General features: G+C 36.9%; 1 protein-coding gene across 6 annotated transcripts in view; it reads left to right on the top strand.

Moving 5' to 3' along the window:
* Positions 1 to 26,628, top strand: part of PDE11A (phosphodiesterase 11A) — a 404,325-nt gene that overhangs the window by 149,354 nt on the left and 228,343 nt on the right. For all 6 annotated transcript variants that reach the window (XM_045033997.1, XM_045033994.1, XM_003990898.6 and 3 more), the window contains exon 3: positions 24,749 to 24,838. In XM_045033997.1, the coding sequence (XP_044889932.1) occupies positions 24,749 to 24,838 (90 nt within the window). The remainder of the gene's footprint in view (positions 1 to 24,748; positions 24,839 to 26,628) is intronic.

The following is a 26,628-nucleotide window of genomic DNA, read 5'->3' as shown; positions in this document are numbered from 1 at the left end:
GTATTCATTAGATGAGATTTACTAAATGGTATCTCCTCTATCTTAATGTTCTTTTAAAAAATTAATCAACTTTAGTTTTTAGAGCAGTTTTCTGTTCACAGCAAAACCAAGTGAAAAGTACAAGGAGTTCCCATATCCCCCTATCCCCACACATGCATTATCCCCATTATCAACACTTGGCACTGGAATGTTACATTTGTTACAACTGGTAAACATAAATTGGCACATCATTTCATGTAGAGTCTATAGTTTACCTTAGGGTTCACTCTTGGTGTCATGCATTCTATGGATTTTGACAAATGTACAATGGCATGTTTCCACCACTGTAGTATTATACACAATAGTTTTGCTGCCCTGAAAATCCCCTGTGCTCCACCTGTCTATCCCTTCCTCTCCCAACCCTTGGCAACCATGATCTTTTTACTGTCCCCATAATTTCACCTTTTCTAGAATGCTATGTAGTTGAAATCGTACAATAAATGGCCTTTCAGAATGGCTACTTTTACCTAGCAATATGCATGTAAAAGTTCCTCCATGTCTTTTCATGGCCTGATAGCTCATTTCTTTTTATCACTAAATAACATTCCATTGTCTGAATGTACCACAGTTTGCTTATCCATTCACTTTTTGAAGTGTATCTTGATTGCTTCCGAGTTTTGGCAGTTACAAATAAAGCTGCCATAAATATCCATGTTAAGGTTTTTTGTGTGGACATGTTTTCATTTAATCCGAGCAGATACCAAGGAGTGTAATTGCTGGATCATATGGTAAGAGTTCTTATATTCTTTTAAAACCCACCATAATAATATATGATGAACCTAGTATTATAGCATTTTAAATCATAACTCCAGAGCTTTAAGTTATTCCTTTAATTTAAGAAATTAGTTTCTATTAGTATTTCTCTTTCAAAGGTGAAGAGACTAATGCAAAGATTGAGATACTGAAATAGTTATTTTACTGTTCCATTTTTATCATTAATCTGATATATTATCAGCAAAGGACTTATTAGAATATGGAAAATGTGTTTTTCTAGAACTCCTCTGTCTAAACATGTAACTTTCAATTTTTTTAAAGATTTTATTTTTAAGTAATCTCTATACCCAACGTGGAGCTTGAATTTACAACCCCAAGATCAAGAGCTGCATGCTCTACTAACTGAACCAACCACATGTCCCTCAATGCTTTTATTACTTACTAGCCACCTGTAGAGCAATTTCACCTTTGACAGTGTGAACCAACAGTCCGGTGGTACTCTGGAGGATCTTGTTCTCATCCATAATCTCAATGGTTAAGAGGCACATTTTCATCCTCTTCACATTTTCATAGAAAAAAAATCAATGCTGAAGATTAGGTATTTAAGAAATATTTGCTAATTTGACTTAAGTGTCAGAAGTGACAGGTTGTGCATGAAGGCAAAATTTTCTAATATGAATATAAATAACCAAGAAAGAAAAAACGTTTCAAATGCAAAGGATGGCCTGAAAAGTTCCATTAGCTATCGTGTCATTGCCTTTTTAAAGATTATTAACAGGAAGGGAGATATTGTCTGGCTTTATATTTCATAGGTGTGGATCGGGGACAGTTGTATGAGGGCCAGTAGAAGATTGGAGTGGGATATGTAAATGTTGGGGCCAGACTGCTAATGGCCAGGAGCACCTGGACTTGGTGGCATTAGGTGCCACTGAGGTCATTGAAGCAGGAGAGTACATAATCAGATCCGGAGAATAAATGTTGGCAGAGAGGGGGGAAATGTCAGTGGAGAGACATGAATCCATGAAGAGATTTTCCTGGTGATGCAGGTGAAAGTTGATTAGGACTTGGAGACTTGGAGTAAAAAAGCTACCAAAAGGTTCCAGCCCTATATGTCCTCATAGTGGGCAGGAGTTCTGAGTAGAAAGGTCCAAACATATGTGAGGATGGGTAGACCGAGTAGAGGAACAAACTCTAAAGGAGAGCTGATAAATAATGAATAAGTTGTTGTCCCCACTACATCATGGACTTAGAAAAATCGATAAGAAGCCATAGAATACTCCAAAATTGTCAGCTCTCTTTTGGAATATTTCTGAGAGCCACTACTCTTCTTCAAACTGCTCAGACATCAAAAACTGGAACTTGGTGTGTCTCCTATTTCGTGGGCACCACACTTTACTGCCTGAAGTTGTTCACTCTCAGTACCTTAATTTCCTACTTGCTTGTTGGGGTTGTAGTCATTAAAATTACAATGCAAACACTGAGGAGATATTAAATTATATATCAGTGAATCAAAATGTTGCTCTTACCGAAGCCTTAAATTGATTCTCTTAGATATACAGTTTACTTCTTAGACCGTAAGAGGGTTTCTAACAAGAAAATATGAAGCTAATATTTTGCTACAAACTTTTCCCTAAAGTGTCATGAAACCAAGAAGAAAAGAATGTTTGAGTTCCTTTTAACTTTTAAAAAAAATTTTTTTTTCAACGTTTATTTATTTTTGGGACAGAGAGAGACAGCATGAACGGGCGAGGGGCAGAGAGAGAGGGAGACACAGAATCGGAAACAGGCTCCAGGCTCTGAGCCATCAGCCCAGAGCCCGACGCGGGGCTCGAACTCACGGACCGCGAGATTGTGACCTGGCTGAAGTCGGACGCTTAACCGACTGCACCACCCAGGCGCCCCTCCTTTTAACTTTTAAAAAATATTTAGTAGAAGTACAGGTGATAAATCAAGCATTCTTTTTTTTCCCTTAGAAAATGAAAAAGATACTCTGAAGTTAGCTTGAAGCTCTTTATTAATGCTGTATTCGATATGTATAGGCAAAATGAAATTAGTGCTACGTAACATATGATTCACACAAATAGTGCTTCCAGTGATAGAGATGATTTGTTTGTTTTGGTTTCTATTATCTTCATTAACTTTGTAAATTGATAGAGACTTAGAAAGAATTTTTGCTGCTCTATCATTTCACTCATAGGTGGAATTTAGGAAACAAAACAGATGAACATATGGGAAGGGGGAAAGAAGAGAGAGAGAGAGAGACAGAGAGAGAGAGAGAGAGAGAGAAGCAAACCATAAGAGACTCTTAAATACAGAGAACAGACTGAGGAGTTGATGGAGGGAAGTGGGGGGGGGAATGCACTAAATGGGTGATGGGCATTAAGGAGGGCACTTGTTGTAATGAGCCCTGGGTATTATATGTAAGTGATGAATCACTAACCAATATTATATTATACTATACTGAAACCAATATTATACTATATGTTAACTAAAAACTTAAAAATTTGGGGAAAAAAGAATTTTTGCTGTCCCCCTATTCTTTCTCAAAGCAAGAAAAGCTGGTATGATCTAAAAGTTGGTTCTTCATCCCTTCCAACACATTCCCCCCCCCCGCCCCACCAAGCTTCCTGCTTGTTGTATATCATGAGAAGAATGGCGTTCCAGCCTCTCTTGGTAAAGAAATGTATCTAAAAGGAAGCTTGACAGTAGATTGAAATGAAAAAACACATTAAACCATAAAGAAACATATATTTGTGTGTGTATGTATGCTTACATCAATTCATGAATTATTTTTTGAGAAAATTTTGTGTCATACTTTGTGCCCTGTTTCAGAGGAATAGCAAAATGAATAAAATATTGACTGACATGAAGGGGTTCACTCTCTGTGGATTTGACATTGGATCTTATAAATTCCTTGAGCTGACAGCCACGTCTAGCTCTCATGGTCAATGGGTAAGGATTAGAGCAGTCACGAAATCAATCTTACTTGGTAGAGTAGGTCTGCTAGATATATTTATAAGGAAATATATTTCTGTGCTTTAAGACCAAAACAAATAGCATTATTGCTTTTAGCTCAGGCAGAACTCTACTTGGTAGTTAGCATTTCTGTAGTATCTGCCTGAACAAGACTCTGATTTGATTGTTGTCATGGATGCCTTAACATATAGATATAAATCCAAAATACAATTTGGGTTCATACATGATCTTGTAACAGTTGATTTCAGTGACCAAAGACAAGAATTTAAACCAATGGCCCATTTTCTGAACTTTTCTTTCAAAGGAAGAGAAAAGAAAAAGAAGGGGGGTGTTTTATTTGGTCACTTGTGAAATAATGAATTATACTTTAGGGTAAAGTAGATCTCTATTTCTTGTCCTGGTTAATGTATGCATTTGTGTATGACATTTTCTATATATTATATACATTCTTCTACAGACTGTGTATTTATTAAGTCATTCTTTTATTTTTTAACATACATGTCCTAGCACATAACATATATGCTATGCTAGGTATTATGCCAGATGTTCAAAAACATCAACGTAATGCTCTTAAGAACCTAGAAATATTTTTAAGGATAGATTTCAAATTTTATGAAATTTCAAATAAATGATGTAGCACTGAGAATTCTGTCTGAAAGAAAGGTTAATGATAATTTTCCCAAGAATTTTATAAACTACTTGTGTACACTTACTTTGAGCCCTCAACGTCTTGGTAGCAGGGCCTTGATTTTCCCCTAGAGAGCTACCCTATTCTTAGTCTTTGTTTCCACACCAAGCTCAGTGATGGACATATGGCTCAGATCTCACCTATGAGATGATTAGTTTTCTTTGGCCTCCAGGATTGGTTCAGTGATGATCACATAATCCAATTAGGTAAATGAGGGCCAGGCTCAGCATTTTTGGGCAAACTGTCAGGGAAAAGACGCTCTCACTATACTGCTCAAATTTAATCTTGAATAATGGTCTAGAGTTACTATGGTGCTTAAAAATAAAGCCCACATGAAGGAGAACAGAGATAAGAGGTGAGTAGGGACAGCATTTTATGACCTCATTTGAGGGTTATTTCAGCACCTGCTGGAACTAGTTTTACCCCTGCACTTTTTATTATATGAGCAGATACATTTCTTATTTCTGCTTATGCCAGATCAGTTGGGACCCTGTTGATTTGTAACAGAAGGATTTGAAGATATGCTGTGGAAACATACATTGAGGTCCTACCTTGTATCTAGGCCCTATGCCAAGTGGCAGAAGGACACAAAGATGAGTAAGCCATTTTCTCTGCACTCAAGCAATTCATAATCTATCCATTATAGATATTGGTACAAATGAACTACAGTATAAAAGTGCTGTACTAACGGTATTTACAAAGATCTATAAAAGCATGATGGAGTACTGATTGTTTAGAAAGAGGGGCAGAAAATGGTAGAGCAAAAGGAAAGGTCCAGGAAGATTTCATCCAGATGGTATCTGATCTGGGTCTTGTGAAATAAATAGAGTTTAACACATGGACAAAGTGGGCAAGAACATTCTAGAATGAGGGAATAATAATGGAAAGGGACAAAGTATAAAACTTTATTATGCATAGGAATGAGTAATCTACTGTGGCTAGCATACAAGGAATATGGAAGATAAGTCTAGGAAAAATATGTTGGGGCCAGATTGTGAAGGGGTCTGAATGCCAGGTCCTCTAGGCAGTAGGAAGACATGGAAGTGCTATGAGGGTAGCTTGGATTGGGGTGCAGGTGACAGAGTTGAAAGTGATGTGATGAAGGGAGACAGACAATGTTGAGAGAGAACTAACAGGTAAAATCAATAAGACTTGGTGATGTGTTGGGTTTTTGTATTCAAAACTCCTAGGCTTTTGTATTCAACCCTTGTTTGTAAGGTGGTGCCTTTGCTAGGACACCACATTCCTCTCGAAAAGAAATAAGTTGTCAAGGGTGCTCAGTTGTGAGTTCTATCTTGGATAAGGCATTTGACGTGTTTTTGAGATAATCTAAGTGAAAATGTTGAGTTAGCAGTTGGATCTAGGACTCAAAGGAAATTCTGGATTAGAAGTACAAGTTTGGAGGTCATAGGTAAGCAGATAGTAATTTGACCTGGTGTTGCAGATAAGATTTCCTAGAAAGAAGTGAGTGGGATAGGAAGTCCCAGGATCAGGTCTTAAGGAACTATAACAAGTAAGGGTCAGATGGAAAAAAAAAATTGCAAATGAGAAGGAACAAAGTCTTCTAAGGGTAGCAAATGTAAAATATTTTCATAGTGCTCACTTGAGACAACTTTCTTTTTCCATTCCAACTTCCTATCTGTCACACTCACTTGTTGCAGGGAGTATGGCTGGAGTTGCAAAAGATGAGTCCGCAAACAAAGTGCAGTTAAGTGAAGAAGTGAAGGTCCTTATACTCAGTCAAAATGAGGCCCCCCAGAATGAAGCTTCTTTTTATTAGGATAATTGCTAAAGACTATGTGCATAAAGTCAGCTAAGCAAGTGTGTTAATCAATCTAATGGTTTAGCTTTTCAAGGTTGAATTTTGAGTTAATTGGTTTCTATAACACTAGGAAAGGTCACATATGAAGGAGGATCCGGCCTTGGACAATGTTAATGGCTCTAGGCTTCCGTTCCTTACCAGCCACAGCTACGAGCCACAGCTGCCTTCTTCTATGTAAACATGTCCTAAGGCCTTGCACCTTCTCCAGCCCTTCCCTTTTGAAGTCTTTTCCTTTGATGCTTCTCTCCTGCATCTCCCACACTTACCCATTTGTCAAGTGTTGCTAGAGGGGCCACATTTTGGGGACCCAGAGAAGAAGTCAAGTTGAGGATGCATTTAGTTTGATTTTAGTAAGATACATTTATATGGTTTTCAATCCCTTTTGTGAAGAGTTAAGTTGTTGCTAGGCTTATGTTATAAGAATGGCTTCCCTAAATACTCTTTCACCCACTATCCCAGCTTACTCAGCATCTTGACACAAAGGTTCAAGGCCAGAGGACACACTATAATACGAATTCTTTCTATAGTATGTGGCCTTAGAAGTATGCCCAGTGGAGGAGAAGTAAAGTGTGAAATGTATGGAGCCAGATGCTAGCCTATGGAAAATTTTAATCATCAGATACGTAAAGTTTGGTTTTCATAGATGCCTAGTGAAAGCAGAAGTTCTCTCCTGTCAGGAGCATATTCAGTAATGCAGCATCTACAGTGATAAACACACCAGGCTTTCTTTTTTTTCTTTTTTATTACTGTTAGGTGGGAATTATGCAAAATTGAATTGACCAGAATTCATGCATTTGTATGACACAAACCTGTACTAGCACTGCAAATAGGAAATATGTCTCTCGGTGGAGTTAGTTATATTAGGCATTTTAACCATCAATGATATAAAACAAATTTTGATTGATCATGCTAGGGCAGACAACTGTTTTTTCTGTATGCCTATAGAAAAATAATATTAAAAATTGTAATCACATGCAAAAGCAATCAAAAAGCATGCTGTCAAAAATTTAGAAAAATGAATATAAACATTATGCTATTTTGGGGGGATATTTGTCAACTTTAAAAAATTTGTAATATATTATGCTTTTCTCATTCTAAATAAATATTCATTTTATAACTAATTTTGTTTTCATAATTTTGCATTTTTTTATTAAAGAACTCCCTTCCCAAATGTGCAAGTTTCAGGTCTTACAAAATGTGAATTTTCTCCTGATTAAGACATGAGCACATTTGCGTAAACCTGTCAGATTATTCTTTTAGGATAAATTTCTAAGAATGGAAATGTAAGCACAAAGGGCCTGTTCTTTTTAAAAGCATTTGCTATATTTTGCAAAACTGTTCTTCAGAAATGTTACACTAGTTCATCTCCTTCAGGATATGCCTGTTTCCCACATTATTATTAGCCCTCGATATTAACTTTAATTGTAATATTATTGTATCAAATTTGTTGCTATACTAGGAAAAACATGATTATTGTTATCTTAATTTATATTCATTTAGTAGTTGGTATACTAAACATTTATCATATATTTTTTAGTTGTTTCTGGTTAAAAAAATTTTTTTTAATGTTTATTTATTTTTGAGAGAGAGAGAGAGAGAGAGAGAGAGAAGAGAGAACACGAGTGGGGGAAGGGCAGAGAGAGAGGAAGACACAGAATCTGAAGCAGGCTCCAGGCTTTGAGCTGTCAGCACAGAGCCAGACACAGGGCTTGAACTCATGAACTGTGAGATCATGACCTGAGCCAAAGTTGGACACTTAACTGACTGAGCTACCCAAGCACCCCTGTTTCTGGGGTTTTTTAAATCCTTTTTATGATGTTTTCTTTTCTGATTCTTTTGAGAGAATTCTTTTCCTATTTAGAATATTCACAATTATCATAAACATTGCAAATCGTTTTTCCCAGTTCAATTTGTCTCCTCGTATCAATTTATATCTTGAGATACAAATGTTTTCATCTGCCTACGAATCCAGGGTCTCTCATATGATTTCCACATTTGGTGGAAAATTTGCAATTTTATTTTTTAGCCTATCTTTAATCTCTCTGGGATTTTTTTAAAAAAAGATTTTCTAAGTTTTAGTTGTTTTCTTTTTTCCAAATGGTGAAATATTTATCCCAGTGTGATTTGTTGTAAACCATATTTTCCCACTGATTTGAAATCACCTTTGTCAATGCTAATTTGTTACACATACTGGTTCTGGACCTCTTTTCCATTATGTTGTGTGATTATTATGTCCCCAGTACTACTCTATTTTGGTCATCATAGCTTTACTTACTCCTTATTTCTATATTCCTTTCAATGCTGGTTAATATTGTACATGTCATTTGAATTTTAGAATTACCTTTTTTTTTTTTATCAAATTCCAAATGTATCATTTCTTTTTTCACTAGAATAAAATTTATAGAGTCATTTAGAAAGATAATTGATCTCTTTTTAATGTTGGGTCCTTTCATTTAGAAATATGACATGTTCCTCCATTTTTAAAATACTTTTTAATATCCTCCTAGCTTATTAAAAAATTCTAAGCCAATAGGTAGTGGATTTATCAAATGACTTTTTAGAATATTGTGATCATATATTTTCCTTTACAAGTTAATATGAATGTTTGGAATAATTGATTCTGCAATATTAAATCACCAGTTCAATGAACAGAAGTTCTTGGTCATGTCCATTTTTTATTATTTGGATAAACTCAATTTCCCATGTATAAATAAAAGTATTTGATTTTTTAATGTTTTTGTTTAGGATCTTTCTCATCTGTTTTCATAAGGGACTTATTTTCTAGACTTAATTTTTATACTATTTTATTAGGCTGTGCTGTGAGTATTATTGTGCCTTCAAAAAATATTTGAAGGTTTTCCATCTTTCTCTGGATTTGAGTATAGTTTGAATAACATAGAAATTACCTTGATTTTGAAGCTTTGAAAGAATTTGCCTCTGAAATCATTTAGACCTGGCACCTTTTCTGAGAATGATTCTATTACAACTCTCATTATTTATTTCTGTGGTGATAGGTTTACTTAAATTTTCTTTCTTATTGATTCAACTTCATTAATTTATATTTTCCTTAAAATGCACAAATTTCCATCAGATTTTCAAAAATATAAGCTTAGGGTTGTGCAAAGAAGTCTGTTATAATTCTTTAAATTTTTTTTTCTGTGGCTGTGATTATATTTTCTTGATCACTTCTGTTTTAGTTCATTTGTGGGTTTTTTTTCCCTCTGATTAAACTAGCCAGTGATTTATTTGTCTTATTGATTTTCGCTACAAGAACTCTTTCTGGAGTAATTTATCATTTTTACTGGTTGTTTTCTCATTTATTATTTTCAACTTTTATTTTTATTAATACCTCCTTCTGCTTTCTTTGAGCCTGTATTTTTATTCTTTCTTCTTACTGTATATGAAATTTAGCCCTTAAAATAAATATTTGAACTATGAAAAGAAACAACACCTAAAGCAATTGATGAGACTATACTGCTGACAGACTGAATCTGGCTGGAGAATGAAAAGTGTGGATGCGGGCAATAAAGCATTTTGGCTTTGAAGATAGCTTCCTAGCTTGTTAGTTAGACTGTTCTAAGATACATAAGAAGGAAACTTGCTGAATCACCAATGAACCCCATAGGAAACTTTCCCCTCACCTCTTTGGATTTCTACCCGACGCTGGTAATACAAGTAAACCTCGGAGATATTGTGGGTTTGGTTCCAAACCATCGCAATAAAGCAAATACTGCCATAAAGCAAGCGAAATGAATTTTTTGGTTTCTCGGTGCATATAAAAGTTATGTTTATACTATACCGTAGACTGTTAAATATGCAATAGCATTATGTCTTAAAAAATAATGTACCTACCTTAACTAACAAATACTTTATTGTTTAAAAAAATGCTAACTATCATGTGAGCTTTCAGCAAGTCCTAATCTTTTTTTCTGGTGGAGGGTCTTGCCTCCATGTTGATGGCTGCTGACTAATCTGGGTGCTGGTTGCTGAGGTTGGGGTGGTTGTGGCGATTTTTAAAAATAAGACAACAATGAAGTTTGACACATCAGTTGACTCTTCCTTTCACAAACTCTCTGTAGCATGTGATGCTGTTTGATAGCATTTTACCCATGGTAGAGCTTCTTTCAGAATTTGAATCAGTGCTCTCAAACCCTGCTGCTGCTTTATCAACTAAGTTTATGTAACATTCTATCTAAATTGTTGTGGTTTCAACAATCTTCACAGCATCTTCACCAGTAGATTCCATCTCAAGAAACCACGTTCTCTACTCATTCATAAGAAGCAACTCCTCATCCATTCAAGTTTTATGCTGAGATTGCAGCAATTCAGTCACATCTTCAGCACCCCCACCTTCTAATTCTAGTTCCTTAGCTATTTCCACCACATCTGAAGCTACTTCCTCAACTGACGTCTTGAACTCCTCAAAGTCACCCACGAGAGTTGGAATCAACTTCTTTCAAACTCCTGCTAATGTTGATATTTTTACCTATTCCCATGAACACAGATGTTCTTAACAGAATCTAAAATGGTGAAGCCTTTCCAGAAAGTTTTCAGTTTACTTTCCCTAGATCCATCAAAGGAATCACTATCTATGACAGCTTCTAGACTTATAATATATATTTCTTAAGTGATAAGATTTGAAAGTTGAAATGACTCCTTGGTCCATGGGCTGCAGAATGGATGTTGTGTTAGCAGGCATGAAAACAACATTACTCTCATTGTACACCTCTATCAGAGCTTTTGCGTGATTGGGTACACTGTCAATGAACAGTGATATTTCGAAAAGAATCTTTTTCTCTGAGCAGCAGGCCTCAATAGTGGGCTTAAAATATTCAGTAAACCATGTTATAAACAGATGTGCTGTCATCCAGGCTTTGTTGTCCCACTGATAGGGCACAAACAATAGATTTAACATACTTTTAATGGCCCTAGGATATTTGGAATGGTCAGTGAGCAAGCACTGGCTTCAACTTAAAGTCACCAACTGCATTAGCCTCTAGCAAGAGAGTCAGCCTGTACCTTGAAGCTTTGTAGCCAGGCATTGACTTCTCCTCTCTAGGTATAAAAGTTCTAGATGGCATCTTCTTCCAATAGAAGGCTGTTTAATCTACATTGAAAATCTGTTGTTTAGTGTAGCCACCTTCGTTAACGATCTTAGCTAGACGTTCTGGAGAACTTGCTGCAGTTTCTACATCAGGACTTAACTGCTTCACCTTGCCCTTTTATGTTGTGGAGACAGATTTTTCCTTAAGCCTCATGAACCAACCTTTGCTAGCTTCCAACTTTTCTTCTGCAGCTTCCTTACCTCTCTCAGCCTTAATGGTATCAGAGAGAGCTAGGGCCTGCTCTGGATTAGGCTTGGGCTTAAGGGAGACTTGCAGCTGATTAGAACTTAAGCCAGACCACTAAATCTTTCTCCATATCAGCAATAAGGCTGTTTTGCTTTCTTATCATTTGTATGTTCACTGGAGTAGCACTTTTAATTTCCTTCAAGAACCTTTCCTTTGCATTTACAACTTGACTAAATGTTTGGTGCAGAAAGCATAGCTTTTGGCCTATCTCAACTTTCAACATGCCTTCCCTTACTGAGCTTAGCCGTTTCTAGCTTTTGATTTAAAGTGAGAGACGTGCAACTCCTCCTTTCACTTGAACACTTAGAGGCCACTGTAGGGTCATTTATTGGCCCAATATCAACAGTGTTGTGTCCCAGGGAACAGGGAGGCCCAAGGAGAGGAGAGAGTCTGGGGAGGACTGGCTCCTTGGTAGACCAGTCAGAACACACATTTACTGATCAAGTTTGTTGTCTTATATGGGCATGGTTTGCGGCACCCCAAAACAATTATAATAATAACACCAAAGATCACTGATCACAGATCACATAACAAATATAATAAGAATGAAAAAAATTGAAATATTGAGAGAATGACCAAAATGTGACACAGAGACGTGAAGTGAGCAAATGCCGCTGGAAAAATAGTACTGAGAGACTTGCTGGTTGCAGAGTTGCCACAAATCCTGAGTTTTAAAAAGCACAATATCTGCAAAATACAACAAAGTGAGGCATAATACAGTGAGGTGTGCCTGTGAATGATTAGCCCTTCACAAAGTTCTATTTGTTTTTACGCAAAACTTTAAGCTCAGCCTTCCAGGTTGTCTGTTAAGAATGTCTTAAATTTAGTAGGTACCAATTCAGTGTTTTACTTGCATAGACAAAACTTATGGATTTGATCAAGGCTTTTACATTTATAATATTCATTTTAGGGTCCTATTACATTAATTAAATATTAATGCTCTAAGCATATTTTTCATAGCCTTCTCTGTTTCTTCTCCACTGGAGAATATTGCTGGAAATTAAAAAATAGTATGGTTTATTATCCATGTCATTGGTGTTGCATTTTGATGATAAATTATTTTTGGAAAATGAAAAAAAGATATATAAGTAGAAGAATCCCCTCTGGGTCTCGTGTATTCCTCTGAATAGCAATTTTATATTTCCTCACTATTTTTCCTAGGATTATTACATATCTTCCACAAGCATTTATAAAATACCAAGCCATAGTCTTAAATATTGGAGATACTTTCTGATGAGCCTCTAATGAGATTTTTAAAAAATACTGTATGTGGTGTAAAAATACTCAGATAATAGTAGTTTGCAAAAACAGTTTTCAATATGTGTAAGGCATTTATAATATTTCTTACATTCTTTAACTGTGACAACAGGGCACATTGGGATAGTCAGTATGTTTAAATTTATACTGGATGGGAAAGCAAAAATTAATGAGTTCTTGAGACATTGTGAGGATGAGAATGTCTTGACTATTGTTATAATAATCTAGAGATAGTGAGGAATGAATATGCTAGGCCACAGAAACTCAGCGGTATGGGGATGGAGACCTCAAAGCTACTGAATTGCTTTGATGTGCTTAGCGAGTATATGGACAGCAATCAAAGATGGCTTTAAGAGTTTGGAACTGGGTGAATAGAACATAAATTATCCATTTGGCACATATAGAGCATTTTAGAAGCTCACTCTCTTTTTTTTTCCCCTTGGTGGATTGGAGATTTATTATTATTTTATTTTTTATTTTTTAAAATTTACATCCAAATTAGTTAGTAGAAGCTCTCTTTCTTCAGGAGGAGAAGGGGATTGAAATGATAAACTTGGTTCTGGAATGCTGAGTTTGAGGTAGTATATAGACCTCCGAGTTGAAGTGTCCTCTAGGCAGCTCCAGTGTGGAGCTAGAGCACAGAGAAAAGTCAGCACCAGAGAGCCATCTCTGAGAATCGTCCCAGAAGTTACTATTGAAGACACAGATAAAAGGAAGAGACTTTGGTAACTGTCTAGTTAATAGTTGAATTCAGAGTTCAAGTTCAATTTAGTACTGGAAATGCGAAACTTGGACTGTAAGATGGAGGAAGCAAATGTTTCCAGAGCTCAACTTGATGGATTAGGATGAGAAACTCTAAAACCTAAATGTGAAAAATAGCAGAGGGTGGCTGAGAAGAAGTGTGGTTAGGGACATAGGAGTGTGAATTCAGAGCCAAAAGGAATTAAAGATGGACCAACATTCAAGAGTGAGGCAGGAGGAGTGAGTAAGCAGAAGAAGGAAGTTTCTTGGCTGCTTAAATATCTGGCCCTACGAAATTTGCTCTCTTTTCTAGGTGACTCTTGCTCAAAGGTTAATTCTTAGATGGCCAACCTGCTTTATTTTGTAGGGTTCTTGTATTATGAGAATAAATACATCCTTAGATGGAGAATGTGGAAAGAGAAGGCTAGAAGGCCAAAGACTGAATCTGGGAATATTAACTTGAATAGGGGTGTCGGAAACACAGAGGGAGAGATAGGAATGTATAGTGTATGTTAGCCAAATATTTAATATCCAGCTGGTGATTAAGTGTTAAAGGCTTTAAAAAGGACAAGGACTTAGATTAGTTGGTGGATTTTGTGATTTGTTGATCGGGAAGTCATAGACAAGCTTCCGGTGAGCCATTCTTGTAGATTGCAGGTTGTAATCCAAATGACAGGGGGTGAGGACCTGAAGGTAAGCAGATGCAGGTGAAGATGGAAACAGCAATACCAAATGAAAGGGAAAACATTCTCCTCTGGTGGAGAAGAGAAGATCCAGACACAGGAGATAGAAACAATGATGGTGGACAGGAAGAGCCCCACGATCCCACAGAAATGACACAAATGAAAAACCCTAGTACAGGGCTTACCTCCACAGAAAAAACATGCTTTTTTCCTTGAGCCTGGACAAAAGGATACTGTCCTAGGTACACTGATATTGAGCTAAAATCGAAAATAGATGAGGAAATGTATTAAAATCTTTGATTTATCTTAAAGTTCTCTGAAATCAGAACAGAAACAAGTAAAAAGTCTAGTTAAGCTTTACATAAAAATAACATGTAATGAACAGACAATCCACATACTGGAGAAAATCTCTGCAAAACATATATATCTGATAAAGGACTAGTATCCAAAATATGTAAAGAACTCCTAAAACACAATAAGCCACAAGCTACTTGATTTAAAAATGACAAAAGATCTGAACAGATATCTCACCAATGGCAAATAAATATATTAAAAGATGCTCAACATCCCATGTCATCAGGCAACTGCAAATTTAAACAATGATGAGATATCATGAAACACCTATTAGAATGTTTAAAATTCAAGACACTGACAACAGCAAACACTGACAAGGATGTGGAGCGCCAGGAACTTCCATTCGTTGCTGGTGCAAATGCGAAATTGTACAGCCACTTTGGAAGACAGTTTGGCAGTTTCTTATAAAACTAAAATACTCACTTCATACAATCCAGCAATCATACTCCTGGGTATTAAGCCAGATGAATTGTTAACTTATGTCCACACAAAAACCTGTATGTGACTGTTTACAGCAGCTTTATTCATCATTGCCAAAACATGGAAGCAACCAAGATGTCCTTCAATAGGTGAATGGATAAACAAACTGTGGTACATCCATATAATGGAATATTTTCAGTAATAAAAATAAATGAAAAGCTGTCAAGTCATGAAAAGACATGAAGTCACCTTAAGTGGATATTGCTATGTGACAGAAGCCAATCTGAAGACTACATACTGTATGATTCTGACTATATGACATTCCTGAAAAGATAAAACTGTGGAATCAATAAAAAGATCACTGGCTACCAAAGGTTTGGGGAGATAGAGAGAGGGACGAATAGGCAGAACACAGAGAATTTTTAGGTCACTGAAATGATTGTGTGTGATACTGTAATGGTAGATACATGTCATCATATATTTGTCAAAACCCTTGGACTATGCAACACAGAGAGTAAACCCTAATGTGGGTTTGGACTTAATGAGACTATGGACTGTAGTTAGTGATAATATATCAATATTGGCTCATTAATTATAACAAATGTACCACACTAATGTAAGATGTTAATACGAGGGAAAACTGTGTGTTTTGGGGGGAGGAAAGGAAGTCTATGGGAAATCTCTGTACCTTCCACTCAACTTTTCTGTGACCTAAAACTGCTCTAAAAAATAAAGTCTATTAATTAAAAAAAAAAAAAGACTGAAAAACCTTGAAAACAATATTATAAGTGAAAGCAGACAGACACAAAAGGCCACATATTATATGAGTCCATTTATATGAAATGTCTACTACTTTAAGAACCAGGAGTTATACAAAAGAAGGAGCTAGATAAATAAGATGGTGAAAGAAGGATCCTGCTACTGATAGGAGAACGTAGTGTGAATATGTTTCAAATTCAAAGAAAGACTAATGTATTTCTCATCAGAAAATAGCCTTAGAGAATTTTTCTGTTCATACATTTATTATGATATAATAGGATTTTTCCAGCATCAAGGTGTTGATACCAACACTAAATTACTAGGCAGTACAGCTTTCTGCAGTTATACCTGTGCTTGGTAATTGGGGAAATCATAACGACCTTAAAAGCTAAAACTCAAGAATGCCTGGATCAAACTGTAGCTCAAATTGACTTCTTACACAAACTCTAAGTTACAAAAATGGATGGAGCAAATAGCCAGGATGAAATATGTAGGTCAACCTGCTTATAAAAATAACCTTGACAGAGTTATATAGATAGATATTGTTGTAAAATTTCTTTATACAGTGAGAGGGAGTAGGCCAAGTTTACTGAGCCGTAATATCTACTTATCTTTGATGAAGCAATCATAGCTTGTAGGGCTGTTGGACTGTATCACAGAGATGCCAATTGTTAATTATCGAGTAAGATTCATGATTTGCAAAAATGGAAGATGATTATTATTTTTAGAATAAAAAGAGTGCATACTAAGCCGTAAGAAGTAGAATGTCCAGTAAAAGATAAGTGAAAGACACAAAGAGGCTATATTAAAAACAGATAGCTAAGAAATTATGGAAATTATAACCAACAAATATTATATTATGAAATTATTATCAGTATCACTAATAATCAAACAAATGTAAGTTAATGCAAAAGTAAATGCTGATTTAATCTGTCAGACAAGATTTAAAAAGAATAATAATATCCAATGTTGTATGAGTAGAGGTAAATGAATTCTCTGATGACTGTTAGTGGGAGTATTAATTGGTAGAGAATTTTTGGAGGAGGAGTTGGCAGTTGCTGTTAAGATGTTTTTTAATGCAAATTTTCTTCAACCAAAATTTCACTTCTAGGAATCTGTCCAACAGAAGTATTGTCCAAGTGCACAAAGATGTGTTTACAAGAAAGTTCATGGCAGTGTTATTTGTAATAGAGAAAAATTGGAAACAACATGAATGTCTCCTCATAGAATATTCCACAGAGATGAAAAGGAATTAAGTAGATTTCTTTGAACTGACACGTAAAGTTTTCCAAGAGATATTGCCAAGTGATACAGAAGGTATAAAACATAACTTATAGTGTGATCCCACTTATGTTTACAAACACCCCCAGAACTAAATATTGTTAAGTTGGCAGTTAATTAAAAAAGGTCTAGAAGAATGCACTGTGAATGCCTCTTAGGGTTGTTCCTTGGGGGAGGAGTAGGGCAGAATAGGAAATGAAGAGGCATCTGTAGTTATTTTATTGTATACACTTTTATACTGTTTGATTTTTTTTAAGTTTATTTATTTATTTTTAGAGAGAGAGCGAGAGCAAGAGAGAGAATCCCAAGCAGGCTCTGAGCTGTCAGTGCAGAGCTGGATGCAGGGCTCAGTACGACAAACCGTGAAATCATGACCCAAGCCGAAATCAAGAGTCGGATGCTCAACCAACTGAGCCACCCAGGAGCCCCTATACTGTTTGATTTTTTAAACAAAAACTAAAAATTTGTGTAATGTTAGGAGTTATTTAAAAATGTACATACATATTAATGAATTAATATTAGTAAAGCACTGAGAATATTTCCTGGTGCAGAGAAAGTGCTATGTAAGTGTGTGTTAAATTAAATAAATTAGTTCAAATGTTAGGGCTTTATCCTGAGAAAATAATTATGGGATGTGCAAACATTTAATTTCTAGAATGTTTAACTCTAAGATTATTAAAGTTAGAAATGACCTAAATGCCCAGCAGATGATTGACTAAAAAATATTAATTCACACAATGAGTGGGATTTTTGAATGATAATTTTTAACAGCTATATGGAGGTATATTTTACATGTCATAAAATGCACCCATTTCAAAGAGCGATTCAGTGATTTTTAGTAACTTCATGAGTAGTGCAACCATCAGCATGAATCAGTTTTAGCACATACCCCCAGTGAGATCCCTTATCCCATTTACAGTTAATCTCATTACCACCACTAGTCCAGGCACCAGTAATCTACTTTCTTTCTCTATAAAATTTCTTTTTCTGCACTATACAATGGGATATTTTGCATCCACAGACATTGGTCATAATAAGTGATAGCTGGTTACAAAAGGGGAAAAAGCAGATAAAATATTACATATAGGATTAGCCTAGTTGAGTTTATATGAAGAGAGAGAGAGATGAAAACTTGAATGTTAGTTTCCAAAATGTTAATAGTGGTTACCCCTGAGTGGTAGAAATATGAGTGCTTTTTTTTTCTTTTTTCTGTTGAAATCTTATGATCTGAAAAGCACCATATAAATGATCTTGGAATGGACATGGCTCCTGCAATATGTTCTTTCAATGGAGTGTCTGTGCATAAGAGGGTGGGAATTTAGAAGTGCCTTTGGATATGAGTGGGTTGTTTTTCTAAAGTCTCTCAGGTGGGAGCAAATAGGAATAAGGTTATCAGGTGATACAATTAGTACCTGCAAGATTCAGTTGCTCAGCAGACCAGCACCTGCAAAAAGTCAAGGAAAGTGGGCACTCATGGTTCAAGGCTGCCTACCAGGAATTGGCCTCAGCCTGTCTACCCTTGGATGAACTTGGCCTCTTAGGGATATTTTAGCCAATACTAGCCTCAGAAAGAGAGGTGAGATAGCTGAAGGGTATTCATTCCAGTTCCCCTGGGGTCCCCCACTTTGATACCCACCAGGGCAGAAGCGGAAACACCTATGTCCCCCTCTCCTAAGAACGGAAAGCAGAAGAGTAAGTTTCTCCTTTTCCTTTATTTGCTGCCTTGCTCTTCCTCATCTTTTGTGAATAAAATGCACCCCACATTCTCTTTAGTGTTCTTTTTTTAAATTGTTTTTATTGTTTATTTTTATTTATTTTTGAGAGAGAAACAGAGCATGAGTGTGGGGGAGGGCAGAGAGAGAGAGGGAGACACAGAATCTGAAAGAGACTCTAGGCTCTGAGCTGTCAGCACAGATCCCGATATGGGGCTCAAACTCTGGAATGGTGAGATCATGACCTGAGCCAAAGTCGGATGCCTAACTGACTGAGCCACCCAGGTGTCCCTAGAGTGTTTATACTTAAAGCAAACAGTTTCCAAAAGTATGTGTTGGATTGTCTATTCCATGCCAATGTTCTTTTAAACCAAGTTGGTACTTGGGGTGCCTGGGTGGCCCAGTCGGTAAAGTGTCCAACTTTGGCTCAGGTCAGAATCTCGCTGTTCGTGAGTTCAAGTCCCACATCAAGCTCTGTGCTGACAGCTCGGAGTCTGGAGCCTGCTTTGGATTCTGTGTCTCCCTCTTTCTCTGCCCCTTCCCCACTCGACTCTCTCTCAAAAATAAATAAACATTAAAACATTTTTTAAAAAGTTGGTACTTTATGTATGTCTCTATTTATTTTGGGGAGGCTCTTTTCTTCAAAGAGGGCACAGCATGATAAGAGAAAGGCATGCTTCAGCCAAGTGTGTATACTTTTGATGTGAGGTGACAAGATTCATGCAGGATTCTTATTCTTGAAATAAACACCTGACCTATTGCTTTTATTGAATTTGCTTAGAAACAAAATTGCAGTGAACCAAACTATACCTCTGGAAGCAGGAATTTCCTCTGGAGACTCTAGAAAACTTCAAACTCATTTTTTTTACTCTTTTAAATATTACCTTCCTAAAATATATGGAAAGTATTTCATAATGTGAGAATAATGTGACCACATCCATATTTTGATACCTTATTTTCCAAATTACTTGAAGAGCTTATTTCGTGTTTGACTTACAACACTCCCGGTTTCCAATCAGGTGGCCCCACCCAGCTCAGTGAAATTTTGCCTTATAGTCACTGCCAGAGGGGGCGGAAGGGACCTGCTAGTGCAACTTACAGGGTCTGCACAGAGAAAGGAGATGCTACATGATGGTGGGAAGACCTTGTCTCACCCGTGACCTTAGCTGATAGTGATGTGGCTCTTCAAGCTATTTGCCTTCAGGAGTGGAGTCCATAAAGGGGGTGGCCCCAGGCCCCTCACAGAATCTCCAGTGTAGACTTCCAGTGTCCTTTAATGATGTATTATTGGACGGGACCAGCCCTGGCGGCTTTAACAGCCTTTCTCTGTGATCTGTAAGTTTTGAAAGGCTCAGTATCTACTGTCTTTCTTTAGGACATTGATGGAAGGTCCCAGTGCTCACATGTTATGCTTATTAGTGATACTTTTCATGAGTTTCCAGGGCTAGAGGGACTTTTCCACGCTATTTAATGATTTTCAGTTTAACTCTCTTTCTGAGTGGGATGTTGTAAAGATTAATTAGCCAATGTTCATAAAGTGCTTTCAAGCTGAAAAGTACTGCACAAGGGTGTGCAGACTCATTAGCTTCTTAGTCATTAAGGCTTTTTAGACCTTTTGGCATTCAGAAACTAGACAGTGAAGGCCAAATTCGTATTTTTTCTTGGAGGAGGGGGACCTAAAAAAGAGCAGAATAGAATAGTATCCCTCTTTCTTTTTTGAAAAAAAAGACATCTGTTGCACTGGGACTGGAAAAAAGATTAAGATTTTTCATCATCTCCTATATCCATACTGCTTCTGCTTCTTCTTACTCCCTCCTTTCAAAATGTGTTTATCTGATTCTTCTGCACATTTGTTTAGAAACTCTATGATTATATTGTCATGTAGGTATCCATAGTGGAACTGATTCTGGCCTCAGAGCGCTGAATTGTTGTACTGATAAATGACACAGGGTAGGTAGAGCATTCCCTTTGTAAATAAAGATTCCCCTCTCGGTTTGCAATGTGTCAAAAAGGTGTAATATTGTCTCCATCCTCAGTAATATTTGCTCAATATATTTAGAGTTCTATATGATTTAGTTAAGCCTGTGACTGAGGCTGGAAAAGTACAGACTGGCCACCAAAGACATAAAGAGTTTCTAAGAGAAGCCAGGGACAAAGATGGATAATGTACAATGAATTAGATTGACAGTGGACATTTTAGCAGCATCAGCTGCACATGATGGGGGAATAATATGAGAGACAGTGGTCAATCTAGAATTGTACACCAAACTAAATTACCTTTTAAGATTGATCATAAATAAAGACCTTTCTATACAAACAAAACACATTTACCACGAATACTAAAGGATGTTCTAAAGGATTCGAAAAGAGAAAATTATTTCAGAAGGAAACAAGAAGAGGCTAGAAGGAACAAAGAGGAAAAAATTGGGAACCATGTGGGTAAATCTAAAAAAGCATTAGGTAATAATAATAATGTCCAATTTGCAGTAACAAAACAAGGTATAAGTTAAAAAAGCAAAAAAGTAACATGTATAACAGGAAAGTTAAAGTATTCAACCTTCTTATCTTATTTGGAAGGAGGCTAAAGATATTAAAATTAGATTTTATTAAGTATGCACATAGACTTTCTAGTTTTAATCACTAAAATAAAAGAAATGTAATGTAGTGGGGGAGGGGAATCAATGGAATGAGAAAATAAAATCGATAGCAACTGGCTCAATAAAAAGGGAATAAATAAATTTACCATGGATCTTAGTAATTTCTCCTGGGCTCTTACTTTGCAATTACAACTACTAAGTAACTATGTTGTAGAGTTCATATCAATATACCAACAGGACAGATGAAAAATAAAATAGTCTTACTGATATGTGAACAGCTATTTCTGGCTTGGGATAAAGTGTTCAGTAACAGCATCATTTTGATAACACAGGACATGGATTATGGCAGAGGAACCTCAAATATAGAGAACACGGATCTTTCATAATGGACAGTAAGCTTGCCTGACCTCTACTCCAGAGACTATTATCTTAATTATACTTTATATTAAACAAGTCTGCTCTTTGCTCTGGAAGAAAACACTTTTTTCCAAGGCCATTCATTATACAAACACCTTTGAAATATAGAGCAGTGCCTTTGTTTTTACGTTGTCCAGAAATGTGAGAGATCCATGGAGAGATATCTCCCAAAAAGTTTGGATAAGTTTGTAAAGCCCAGTTTTCTTATCTGAAAAATAGAATGAATGGTATAGCATATGTAGTTACAAGGATCAGATGATATAGTATGTATAAAATGCTTAATGTCATATCCAAGGACTTTGTCAATATCGATTACTACTATAAATGATTATTTCTTGAGTAAAATGTGAGCATGTTTATTGAATTCTTTGTTTTCTCCAGCAAGTAGAATATTACAGCTCATAGATGTTTCTACTTATCACCAAGTATTAGAATTAAAAAGGATTAGGAAGATTACCCAGTGAAACCAGGCATTTTACAGATAAGGAAATAGGTTCAGAAAGGTTAAGTGACTTGTTGGCTTTCACACAGAACAGCCATATAAAGGACAATGGTCATCTAATTTAATAGTCACATAATTTTTAATGAGACCCAGTGCTTGGGGCTCAATAAATAGTGGCATTACAAAGGAATTGAAGCAAGCCTATGATATATTAGAAAACATTTCACATATTTATTTGGTCATTCTCTTCTACATACTTGCTTGACCTCTGAACCACCTTAAACTTGGCCCCTGAAGGCAAATAAATACAGGAAGAAAGAGAGGAAAGGAGAAAGGAAGTCAGGAAGTCAAAAGGAAAGAGAAAGAGAGAGAAGAAGGAAGGAAAGAGGAAGGAAGGAAGGAAGGAAGGAAGGAAGGAAGGAAGGAAGGAAGGAAAGAAAAAAAGAAAAGGAAAGAGAGGGAGGAAGAAAGGGAGGGAGGGAGGAAGAAAAAAAGAAAGAGAAAGAAAGAAAAAGAAAAAAAAGAGAGAAAGAGAAAGAAAGAAAAGGAGAAAAATAAAATAACCTGTATCCCCTCCTTCCCTCCACCTCCATCATAGTCACTGTCTCCAGAGCAGAGTCAAAACAACAACAACAACAACAACAACAACAACAGGAAACTACAAGAAAAGTGCTGTGTGTGTAGGTGATGTTGAAAGTGGTCCCATTCTGGCTAAAGGCAGGGAAATTCTGGCAGAATATCTGGCAGCTTTATGTCAACAGCTTTATCCTGGCTTACCAACAAACTTCCTAAGGCATGAGGGGGAGTAGTAAGGAAGAGGAATGTGGGGGCGACTGAAATAGCATCCAGTTCTAGGAGGCACCATGTTGTAAGACATGATCATGAGTTGTAGCATAAGATGACCTGAGTTCCTGTGTGAGTTTGAGCAAGTTACTGAATTTCCTGATCTCTAAAATGTACTTAAAAATTTTCCATGACAAGTTGATGTGCCATTCAAATAAAGAAATGAAGTGAGAGTGTCTGGCACCTCATTAAATAGAAGGTCCTCATTAAATAGAAGTTGGAATCAAATTCATTGAAGGAATTTATCCAGGAAAGATCTGTAAAAATCAGCCAGCTCACTGATTTTGTACTTCTGCTTAATACCAATTCCATCATTTCTCTGTTTTCTGTAAGAGTGGTGTCACAGCATTGGCTTCTACGGCCTTGTGAAATACTTTCTGGGACCTGAGGTCACAGCTGAATATGCCCAGGTAGCCAAAGCAAGATCTAATAGGAAAGCAATGATAAGGAATGTGGATTGTTCTTCATCTTTTGTCTTTCTCAAGCCTGCTGCAAAAACACCTCCCACTCTGGGTAATTCTTTTCTGGGTGTCCCCGGGGTGTCTCACACTGTTCCTGCCATTCTTATCCCTCGCCTGTGGTAAACTCTTCTAGGAATTGGGAGCTGCTCTGTTTTGTCACTGCTCTAGAGTACCCCTTCACAGGACCTTGTAGTGTGTGTGTGTGTGTGTGTGTGTGTGTGTGTGTGTGTGTGTGAGAGAGAGAGAGAGAGAGAGAAAGAGAGAGAGAAAGAGAGACAGACAAACAAGGAGACAGAGGGAGGAAGAAACATGCACTTTTCTATCTGCTTTAGAGGAGTCCCAAAGCAATATTACTTGTCCCAATGTGCTATGTTGTAAAGAGTTTAGGGAAATAGTTCTTTTGGTTTTTACTTGGGGTATTTTCTCTCCCTTTGGAATCAGAGATTCTGGAATGAATTTGAGTGAGAGTGCCAGGCAGTACTGAAAATCAGTGATACTGAAATGATGAGAAAGTCTTTGTTGGGATCGAGCCCACCACACCTAGCTGTTTCTTCCCATCGGAGAAGTGTTCTCTTAAAGAATCCCCAGCCTTTCCTCAAACAGGCTTCAGTAGGACATCCCACAAATTTGCATTCAATCCAGTTATATCAACAGAACGGTGGGCACATTTTGAGCTCTTTTGCTTCAGGCTACTGGGCCCTCAGGTTGCTAAATTCCTACTGGGCCCTTGCATACTTCAATCTGTAGCTGACATTGCCAGGGTCAAGCTGAGATCCCCACTACAGATAACTTATGTGCAAAGAAATTGACTCACAGCCTGCTTGCCTCCAAATGTGAATGTGGGCACTTGCCTTAGATTCTAGATATATAAATTTATTCATTTATTCCTTTTTCATTGATCAGAGAAGGAACACACAGATGATGTAGATACAGTTCCTGTATCATAGTCATCATAGCCTGTTGCTTCACTTTATATGCTCATAGATGTGACTGTCCATGATTAAAGCTTCACTGAGACCATGTTATAGTTAACTCTGAAAAATATCCTTTCCAAAGTTAAAATACTAGTATCAACAATTCCATACTCAATTTCTGTGATTGAAAACAAAGTATTATGATCAGGCCAATGCAGGGAATGTGGAATTTGGCGCAGTGATGTTTTAATGTTTTTAACACTCTCTTTGCCCCCAGGTTATGCAGATGTATCTTCCATTTTGTGGAATTGCCATATCTAATGCTCAGCTATTTGCTGCCTCAAGGAAAGAGTATGAAAGAAGCAGGGTGAGTGGAAAGAAACACTGTTGACAACCCTCAAAGCTCTCTGACTTTCAAGTGTCTGTGAGTCATCATGTCTTTTAAAAACAGCAGATGATCTTTGAATAGTCCAGGAATCCTTTTAATTTGTTTAATCCTTCAAATTTATGGTTGAAGATACCTACAAGCAATAAGTCCAAATGGAAGTGGATACATATTTTCTGTTGTTGTTTGGGGAAATAGTACCAGCTTCTTTTAAAAATGAAATTAATTTCAGGGAGACCAGGTGGCTCAGTTGGTTAAGTGTCCAACTCTTGATCTCAGCTCAGGTCATGATCTTACGGTTCCTGAGATCGAACCCCGCATCAGGCTCTGCTGACAGCATGGGGCCTGCTTGGAATTGTCTCTCTCTCCCTCTCTCTGCCCCTCCTGCATTCACACACTCTCTCAACATATATAAATAATCTTAAAAAAAAAATGAAATTAATTCACATCTATACTATAAGGCAGCAGATATATTCTTACTTACGGCTTTGAGACAATAACACACTAAATTGTACAATTTAGTTCCTTTAAGAAGCAAGGTATGTTACAAATGATTTCACTCCATCTCATAAATTTTGCTTTTGAATTCAAAGTTTTTCTGGAAGAGCATCACAAGATGGCTGGACAATAATGCAAACACTTTTATAGGATTATAAAGACACACACAAAGAGGGATTGATCTCCTATACCTTCACCAGCTTTAGAGTTAAATAGGAAAGAAAGAGAGGAAAGAAGGAGGAGAGAAAGAGGAATAGCAGGTGGACCGATACTCAAAAAAAATTCTAAACTATCAAATAGAGATTAAATTATATTAAGCTTATTATACCTTTTTTTAATTTTTATTTTTTATTTTTTAAGTAATCTTTCCACCCAATGTGAGACTCGAACTTATGACTTGAGAGATGAAGAGATGTCCGTGCCACTGACCAGGGACTTGTTATACTTTTATTTTATTTTATTTTATTTTATTTTATTTTATTTTATTTATTTATTTATAACTTTTTTAATGTTTTTTTATTTTTTTATTTTTAAAAATTTTTTTTTTCAACGTTTATTTTTTGGGACAGAGAGAGGCAGAGCATGAACAGGGGAGGGGCAGAGAGAGAGGGAGACACAGAATCGGAAACAGGCTCCAGGCTCTGAGCCATCAGCCCTGAGCCTGACGCGGGGCTCGAACTCCCGGACCGCGAGATCGTGACCTGGCTGAAGTCGGACGCTTAACCGACTGCGCCACCCAGGCGCCCCTGTTTTTTTATTTTTAAGAGAGAGAGAGAGCCAGAGTGTGAGCAGGGGAGGGGCAGAGAGGGAGACACAGAATCTGAAGCAGGCTCCAGGCTCTGAGCTGTCAGCACAGAACCTGACACAGGTTTTGAACCCATGAGCTGTGAGATCATGACCTGAGTAGAGAAGTCTAACACTCAACCAACTGAGCCACCCAGGTGCCCCATTGTTATACGTTTAAATACATGGAGATTACTGCCACAACTTAGAAATTTATTTAACAAGGTTTCAAAAAGTTAGAAATCCTCAGCTAATTAGTAATCAAATTGACTAAAAGTTTCATTGGCTAAGCATTATGATTTATGAATATTTCACAGCCAACAGATGCACACAACAGATTACTACAGCCATCTTCTTTAACATAGCATACCACACCATTTCTCTGACTTGGATCCTGTTTTTGTCATCAGCCCCATGGCTTACCATTTTCCTCCTTTCATTTGGCACTCCAGCAATAGTCCCCTGTTGCCAGAATACAGCCTGTTACTTTA

Source organism: Felis catus, chromosome C1 (genome assembly GCF_018350175.1).
Source record: "Felis catus isolate Fca126 chromosome C1, F.catus_Fca126_mat1.0, whole genome shotgun sequence".
Classification (NCBI taxonomy): domain Eukaryota; kingdom Metazoa; phylum Chordata; class Mammalia; order Carnivora; family Felidae; genus Felis; species Felis catus.
Note: the sequence above shows the minus strand (reverse complement) of the source record. Positions and strands in the feature narration are given on the sequence as shown.